This window comes from Portunus trituberculatus, chromosome 37, assembly GCF_017591435.1.
Source record: "Portunus trituberculatus isolate SZX2019 chromosome 37, ASM1759143v1, whole genome shotgun sequence".
Taxonomy (NCBI): domain Eukaryota; kingdom Metazoa; phylum Arthropoda; class Malacostraca; order Decapoda; family Portunidae; genus Portunus; species Portunus trituberculatus.
In genome coordinates, this window is record NC_059291.1 from 3,517,044 (window position 1) to 3,526,686 (window position 9,643).

The following is a 9,643-nucleotide window of genomic DNA, read 5'->3' on the forward strand; positions in this document are numbered from 1 at the left end:
ACCTTCTTCCATCGGCTTCGCTGCACAAGAATTTCTTCTTTCTCTCACCCTTATTCTGCCCACCTCCCTAATGCAAGAGTTAACTAATACTCTCAACCATTCATCCCTTTCTTTGGTAGACTCAGGATATCTCTATCAGCTTTTGTATTTCCATCTACCTATGACCTAAATTCATCTAAGACAGTGGTTTCCAACCTGTGGGGCGCGCCCCCCTAAGGTGGCACGAAGGGCTGCCAGGGGGGCGCAAGCACTTCATAAAGTAGAAAAATTACTTAGCAGATGATTATATATCAACATTATTGATTTTGATGGAATACATAATTGGTTAAGTATTGAGAAAACATTTCAGATACAGATCAGATTTGAGAAACTCTGCTCAGAGAAGCAAGCGCAACCATCACACTAGTAAAGGTAACCCTATACATTCAGTCATACATACATAATTATGTATTGTATAATTTTTTTATCTCTGACTTGTGCCGACTATGACAGTAAATAGCAGTATTTAAACCAGAGTGGAGGGGGCGCAGGGAACTTGCCATTTAGTGAACGGGGGCGATAATTCGAAAAGGTTGAAAACCACTGATCTAAGAGAAAGGTTTCAAGACATTTATCTCATTCCTTTTCCAAATTCTTTTGACCCTGTTCAGGAACTGGCATCCCAGTGGGCCTTTTTTGCTCAATCGTTTTTAATGACCTTGGTCAATTTAATCATCTTACATAAAATAAAACAATAAAAAAGAAACATCATTGCAAGTGGAGCCAGAGAAGAATATGTTAGAATATTCGCCCACTTACCTGTAAGATCCATGAAGTAATGAATAACAACCTTTGTGTGTCTTTTCTTCCACTCCAACTTTTGTCTGTTCAAATTTGTGTTTCCTTTATACCATTCTACTTACACAGACTGAAAAAGTAGTGTTTCCTTATTACCCTCTTCCCTCACTTTCTTGTACATATGTTTGCTAAGAGAGAGAGAGAGAGAGAGAGAGAGAGAGAGAGAGAGAGAGAGAGAGAGAGAGAGAGAGAGAGAGAGAGAGAGAGAGAGAGAGAGAGAGAGCGACGATGGATGGTGCGGTGCTCCTCCCCTCGACAGCACTTATATAAATTACTCGTACGTTTACTTCCACGTCACTGTTATTCTTTTTTTTTTTTTTTTTGCGGATTCCTGACCAGTAACGTTACTGAGGCAAAGGCAAGTAGGGCTCCTGTCTTGGCACTTTGTGGGCCTCCTCGTGCCAGGTAGCGCATAGGTAACAATAGCGCTGCGGTGAAATTTTGTGCCGAATGACTCCTTGAATAACGGAGGCAGCGGAGGCACAAACACCTGTCCACCGAGGTGGGCCAGAGGGTCGCGTGTGTCAAGTCTGATTCATGAGCTCGAGCAAGACTAGCAATCTTAGTCTGATTTATATAATTGCTGTCTGGAAAGAACGCAATGAAGTAATGAATAAAAGGTAACTGGAAGATGCAACACCTTAAGATAAAATATAAGTAACACTGACTCATAAGGCAATGGATTTCACCCAACAGTTTTGTGCACTATATTGCATGAAAGCTCTACAATCAAACCGTTATTTTTATGAGGAGGAATAAGTTATCACACACACACACACACACACACACACACACACACACACACACACACACACACACACAGAAAGCGATCGAATTCCTGCCCCACACCTGTGCGCACGTCTCCCTAATAAAAGAAGTAAGGTGAGGTACAAGTCCGTCATCTGAGGCCCCGAGACACCTGCTTTAATGAAGCTATTATCGTAACGAAGAATTTTTATTTCACCAGCACATTTAGTCTAAATGTAACGAAAGGCTTGCTGAGTGGAGGGGACGCGGTGTAGGGGCACCGGAATGAGAGACGCACCATATAACCCCCCTAAAAAATTCAGGAAGGAAACACACACACACACACACACACACACACACACACACACACACACACACACACACACACACACACACACACTCACACACACATACATCGAGAAATCCACTGATTGAGTTTAATGTTAAGTGATCTTTAAAAAACAGTCTGCTTCACCCTTGATAATCTTAGAGAGCAATGAATGTAAATGATTTAGCTAAAATGCTAACAATAAAAGACGCTACCTGAAGGCATGGTTTGGAAATATAAATAGCATAATTGTTGTGTTAGTAATGAAAGGCCGCATAAGAATTACGAATGTGCAACTCCCCAAAGACCTTACGAGCTCAAAGTATAACGAAGAGGGACGGTCGTACGCCAACTACCGGTTGCTCAGGATTGCCTAATGTCGCTAGCCGTAGTATCACAGGAGCCAGTATTACCAGATCACGGTGGCAATGCTACCTTGGTCACTTTAATACCTTTACAAGTTTGTAGGACAATAACTGAAGTTCTACTGAGGCCTATTTTAATTGCTGAGTAAAACAGATAAAGTAAGACAATTAGATACCTTTCATAGAACATTGAAAATACATGTTATGATGAATGTTGCACACAGTAGTAATCCAGCACCAGGCCTTTTATAGATGAAGATGTCATTAAACCACGGCAATGGTGTCATTTATTAATGGAAGATGATGATAAGTTTCAGTGAGCCAGACAGAGACTGTTGGAGTCTCCTGCAGTGGGGTACGGAGATCCACGCGGCGAGACAACCAAACTCTGCGGGAAGTCACCACCCGAGCCAGGAAGGAAGATGGAAGCCAAGAGAAGAGAGGGAGACGGGGAGCGTGATGAATTATGGTAATGACATGAGGAGGAGGAGGAGGAGGAGGAGGAGGAGGAGGAGGAGGAGGAGGAGGAGGAGGAGGGGAGAAGGAGGAGGAGGAGGAGGAGGAGGAGGAGGAGGAGGAGGAGGAGGAGGAGGAGGAGGAGGAGGAGAAGGAGGAGGGTCTGAAAAGTGAGCCAAAGGCAGACATATGGTAAGAGAAGGATTGGAATTGAGGACAATAGAGAAATTAAACGCCAGGAAAAAGATGCTGAAACTACGCCTAGATTGCCTTTCTGATGTTATGGGGTCACTAATACACGACCAATGAAAAAAAGAAGTTATCGACCAGCTTGCAGTAGGAGTCAGAGGTCGCGAGAAGAATGCCCTTAAAGGCACACTTTGGCAACGGCTACGGAAGGGTCGGGGGAATGCCTCGAGGTACTGAGGCTCTAAAATAACTCATTCCTTTCGGCAAGACTGGCTGCTAGGACTCCGGAGGCGTCTTACTCTTTGCCAAGAAGGGAAAATGCCCTTGGGTCAGTGTATGTATGTGAGTGTGTGCGTAATGCCAGAAGCTATTCTTACCAACCGGTCTCACCTTACAGCACGCCCGGGGAGGCGATCACGGAGGAGTGCTGCACAGGCCGCCCTCAGACGCGCTCCGGTGGGTGCTGCGATCGGTGGTGTACTCGTAGTGGTGCAGTGAAGCGTGTCGTAAGTGTTCTGAGGGAGGAAAGAGTTTATTTAGCGCCGAAGCCATTAATGAGGTGTGTGTGTGTGTGTGTGTGTGTGTGTGTGTGTGTGTGTGTGTGTGAATGATACGCTCTACGTATGATTTTGAAAACGTACAGTCAATAAGGAGTAGTCTCTATTTTGCATTAACCTCAAATGATCGGTAGGAAGAACTATGAAGCAATGCCTGAACGTATGTTGTCTCTTGAAGGAAAGGAGTAATGAAGTCAAAATTTGGCTGAACATACAAACACTCGTGCCGTACCTTCTTCTCTGGTGCCCTAAACGGTTAGCTAGTTAAACCCAGTGCTCGAGTACGTATTCTATAATGCTTTTGGTGTTTTATCTCAGTTGCTCTGGATCTGCTGACAGGTACTGGATTGTTCGAAGACGTGCTTCGTTTATTCAAATGATAGTTTAACAAGAATTTTACATAATCAATGGAAAAAAAATAAAAACCTGGAAGCGAAGAAATCATCTATTATTATATCACAAGGAATATTTTCATAGTTAAAAAAAAAAAAATGATTTCACTTAATATTTCAGCTGCAGGTAATTCCAGCTGGTTTCCTTTCAAAATATCATAAGCACAGTTAATTACTGCACTAACTACTTAAAACTCGATCAACATGGGAAACAAATCTTATATAAGGTCTTTCCCAATCGTGTCTTAACCTGTCATACAGTAAATGAAGGCAAGGGAACAAATTAAATTCTAAACTGATGAAACTTTTTGGTTCTACCACTCGTGATATTTGTCTGATATTGGAGTCAAAAAAGTATCAAAACAATGGTGACATTGAGGTGGAGCTGCCGAGGATAATTGCTTCTTCATTTATCCTTTCATCCTCATCATACCCAACGCTGCGCTCACACAAGGGGAACTAGATATGAAGATAAAAATGTTCGAAAAATGCTGCCCTCAGAAAGTTATATAAAACTTAAATTAATCCCCAGCACTGCTTCAAGTGCAGTAAGTCTCCACATCATCCCACCTCACGTTCCTCGGACAAAAACTCATATGAAAATAAGAATTGTCAACAAGTCTATGAATCGTTAATGTGCGTGTGTGTGTGTGTGTGTGTGTGTGTGTGTGTGTGTGTGTGTGTGTGTGTGTGTGTGTGTGTGTGTGTGTGTGTGTGTGTGTGTGTGTGTGTGTGTGTGTGTGTGTGTGTGTGTGCTACACATAGACAGAGAAGCTTATCATTATTTGTCACACAGGTTGACGAAGGCAGTGAGTACTCCAGGTCACTGAGACAGCTTTAGGCACCCACCACTACCAACACCACCACCGCCATGCCTGGCCACATCAAAAAGAGCACCGGGCCCGATCCCGACCCCAGTGAGTATCTCTATATTTCGGCTGAGATGAAGATAAAGGATCAGACCAAGCCCTACGATTCGAAGAAGTCTTGCTGGGTGCCTGATGCCAAGGAGGGATTCCTTGAGGGCTTGATCCAAGGCACTAAGGGAGAAAAGGTCACTGTGATGGCTGGCGGCGAGACCAAGGAGTACAAGAAGGACCAAGTACAGCAAGTAAACCCACCCAAGTACGAGAAATGCGAGGACATGTCCAACCTGACCTACCTTAACGATGCCTCTGTCCTGTACAACCTGAAGACCCGCTACGTCAACAAGCTCATCTACACCTACTCTGGTCTTTTCTGTATTGTGGTGAACCCCTACAAGCGCTACCCCATCTACACCAACCGTACGGTCAAGATTTATCTGGGCAAGAGGCGTAATGAGGTCCCTCCTCACCTGTTCGCTATTTCTGACGGCGCTTACAGTAACATGTTGCAAGGTATCGAGAACTGACCATAAACGATTTACTGTGAAAATAAAATGTGAAAATTGCATGAGGTATCCAATTTAAGAAAAATACAATATATTAATGAACACTTCTTTTCCCAATAGTTGGCGACAATCAGTCCATGTTGATCACGTAAGTACCAACGATTCTTGCTTTTCGGTAATTCAAATATCAATGAACTAATCTGCTAAAATTGGGTTAATAACAAATATATTCGTATAAGGATCAGAGATATATTAATATCAATATTTCTTCTACTCTATTTGTATAAGCGTACTTCATAAGGAAATAATCACATTATACTTACAGCGGTGAGTCTGGCGCCGGCAAGACCGAGAACACCAAGAAGGTACTCTCCTACTTCGCCAACGTCGCCACCCCCAAGAAAGAAGGTGAAAAGAAGAAGGTAAAAATGTCACGGCTTTAATGATAAAATGTCTTGCAAGTAAATATAGATTGCTATGCAATTGTTTTAGGAAATAAAAGCCATAGTGCATTACCATCACTCCCATTCCAGAATCTGGAAGATCAGATTATCCAGACCAACCCTGTACTGGAGGCCTTCGGTAACGCCAAGACCGTCCGTAATGACAACTCCTCCCGCTTCGTGAGTTCTGTCGGCTTTAAAGTCGTCCGTCTTGCTTTTAACATTTTTGTAAAGTAAATGATTATATATATATATATATATATATATATATATATATATATATATATATATATATATATATATATATATATATATATATATATATATATATATATATATATATATATATATATATATATATATATATATATATATATATATATATATATATATATATATATATATATATATATATATATATATATATATATATATATATATATATATATATATATATATATATATATATATATATATATATATATATATATATATATATATATATATATATATATATATATATATATATATATATATATATATATATATATATATATATATATATATATATATATATATATATATATATATATATATATATATATATATATATATATATATATATATATATATATATATATATATATATATATATATATATATATATATATATATATATACATATATATATATATATATATATATATATATATATATATATATATATATATATATATATATATATATATATATATATATATATATATATATATATATATATATATATATATATATATATATATATATATATATATATATATATATATATATATATATATATATATATATATATATATATATATATATATAGACAGATAGATAGATAGATAGATAGATAGATAGATAGATAGATAGATAGATAGATAGATAGATAGATAGATAGATAGATAGACAGATAGATAGATAGATAGATAGATAGATAGATAGATAGATAGATAGATAGATATATGATTATAATTATGGAAAGACCAATCCATCAACACTTTTCACAGGGTAAGTTCATCCGTATCCACTTCCAACCTACTGGCAAGCTTGCTGGTGGTGACATTGAGGTCTACCTGCTGGAGAAGGCTCGTGTCATCTCCCAGCAGTCTCTTGAGCGATCCTACCATATCTTCTACGAGATGATGTCCGACCAGGTCCCCGAAATCAAACGTAAGTATTACCTAATAAGGTTTTCTGGTGTTATGGACCGTTCCAGATTGGTCTCCCTTTTATGATTTGACCTGAACAAATATTAATGGTGTACATAAGTGATCTCTCATTTGTATGCATGGAACTTTCAAGGTGTTTTACAAGTTCTCGATAATTTAAATAACTTGTGATCATTGACATAACAGAGAGAGTCAACATTATATTATATTACTGTTCTCTATATGTAAATGCATCACTAATCTGTTTGCTGTTATTCTGGTAAATCTCACTAGCTTTGAACCTACAGTTCCAAGATGATCTCTAACCCGATATAAGTAATAAATAATGTGCATAACTGTATGTACGAGTGGGGCTCCGAAACGATTGAAATCACAGTTATGATGTACTCGTAAATCCCTGAATGTTGATTTTGTCCCAATTTTCTTGATTAATTGATAAATGCTAAGAGAATTCAAATTAATTTTGATCCAGAGCCTGGTCAGTCTGCAGGCTTTCGGCAAATTTTATTCTGTTTACAAGCATCGCTCGAGAACTTATTTGTGGCAGACTGTATGTGAGTGTATCACTCTGTAACAAGAAAGTAGCAATTTGTGATGTGCTTCGCATACCAAAATGTTGGAAGCGTCAACACTATCACTGAGATTCAACGTCCATCACTTAGGAGAAATGGGTGCAGCTGTATTGATACCCATTCGCTGCCCAACACACGTCTTGAACATTCACTCTCATCCAAAACTTATGAATTACTTTTATCCTGATATCTATTGATAATCTTGCTATCCTTAAGATTGTCAAGGTTGATAAGGCGTAGAAAATCACTTAACTAGTTCACTAAAATCACTACTACGCGTAAAGACTTCGTTTAATCACCGTTACGAAACACAAATTATCTTAAACCATCTCAATTTCTACGTATTAATGCAGTTAAGATTAAATGTATTTCAGTTGTTATATTACTGAATAAAAATATACTTAGAAAACATTAATAATCTTTTAATTATTGTCTTCAGCGATGTGTAAGCTCAGCAACGACATCTACGACTACCACTACGTGTCTCAGGGCAAGGTCACTGTGCCTTCTATCGACGACAAGGAGGACATGCAGTTCTGTCACGTGAGTATTCACATTTTTTTTCTATATCATAATATAACTGACCGTATGGAATACTCACAACACAACCAGATCTCCCTCCTAATAAGCCAGGTCATTTGCATTACACATGAAGTTTAGCAAGGAGAAAGGTAAAAACTTCTCGGGAGGAGCAGAATCAAATATTATACACTGCAACATTAAGACAGTAAGACATTGAAACTTGACAGGGAAACATATTAACTTCTCCTAAGCGGTTGAAAATTATGTATTGTGATTATATTCGCAATAATTATTAGGACACTACAATGTCACACATGCAAAATTATAACATTAAGACATTAACGTTGGCAGTTGGAAAGGTAACTAGTACTCAAAATAAGCAGGGCATTAGAACTGAAGGATATGGACTATATTGCCAGTTGTAAAAATACCATAGTCGCGGTCATCAAAACTAACGGATGCATCATTTTTTCCTTTGGCAGTCTATAAGAACAATGCATGTAGAAAACATATCCCTTTGAGTAACATATACCGACAGCACTAAATCTCAATATTGAATATATTTAGCGACATTTCCTATAGCCACCTATATGTATACTATTAATGCCGATGCATATTACAAAGGCACACTTAGTGTCGCAGAGAAGGCTGACAGAGTATCATAATGTAACCTTCAATCTCCGTAACCATGTCCATACTGTCTGTCTCGTCTGGGGGTATTCAATGAGTGGGAACACTACGCGCCTCTCATCAAGACAAAATGTTAACAGACCTCACAAACTCATAGTAACGTTTCCTGAATGGTTATCCAGGCAAATTAGGTTCCCTTTATACATACACTAGACTAAGATCATTCTATCATTACCAATACTCTTCAACTACAAGAGCACCATAAATCAACAACAGACTCACTCCGTTTTCAATGTCCTTCACAATTACATTATGACACTTGTACATTTGGGATTCCTGCTGTTATTTGAACGTCAGGATGATTCAATATTCGCATCATTTTTATCCTTTATCAAAGCTATCTATTTACGTGAGGAATTTTCATATTCATAACTAATACTAATATATCATATGATGACTTGCAATATCTTTAATACAGGATGCATTCGACATTCTGGGCTTCCAAAAAGTAGAGGTCGAGAACGTGTACAAGATCACAGCCTCCGTCATGCATTTCGGCGAGCTCAAGTTCAAGCAGAGGGGTCGCGAGGAACAGGCAGAAGCCGACGGTACTGAAGTAAGTTAAAAAAAAAAACGTTTGAAGCTATGCTCGTAAGAAAAAAAGAAGACATTGAAAAGGAATGCTTAACTTTCAATACATGTCAGCACACTTCAATTTTCTTATTTGCAATATTTCCTTTCAGGCCGGAGAAAAAATTGCAGAGCTCATGGGTACAGACGTGAATGACCTGTACATGGCCATCACCAAGCCCAAGATCAAAGTCGGTACCGAGTTTGTGTCCAAGGGTATGAATGTTGACCAATGTTACTACTCCATCGGCGCTATGGCCAAGACCCTGTTTGACCGTGTATTCAAATTTATCGTTAGCAAGTGTAATGAAACTCTTGAAACCGGTCTCAGGCGCCATTCCTTCATCGGTGTGCTGGATATTGCCGGTTTTGAGATCTTCGACGTAAGT

At 38.5% G+C, this 9,643-nt stretch overlaps 1 protein-coding gene across 1 annotated transcript in view; it reads left to right on the top strand.

The window, feature by feature from the left end:
• The first annotated feature begins 3,273 nt into the window (after positions 1–3,273).
• LOC123513939 (myosin heavy chain, muscle-like) overlaps positions 3,274–9,643 on the top strand; it is a 19,445-nt gene continuing 13,075 nt past the window's right edge. The window contains exons 1-9 of the mRNA XM_045271437.1: positions 3,274–3,428; positions 4,668–5,250; positions 5,364–5,391; positions 5,569–5,665; positions 5,777–5,866; positions 6,739–6,901; positions 7,912–8,015; positions 9,103–9,240; positions 9,368–9,637. Of these exons, the coding sequence (XP_045127372.1) occupies positions 4,743–5,250; positions 5,364–5,391; positions 5,569–5,665; positions 5,777–5,866; positions 6,739–6,901; positions 7,912–8,015; positions 9,103–9,240; positions 9,368–9,637 (1,398 nt within the window). The 5' untranslated portion in view covers positions 3,274–3,428; positions 4,668–4,742. The remainder of the gene's footprint in view (positions 3,429–4,667; positions 5,251–5,363; positions 5,392–5,568; positions 5,666–5,776; positions 5,867–6,738; positions 6,902–7,911; positions 8,016–9,102; positions 9,241–9,367; positions 9,638–9,643) is intronic.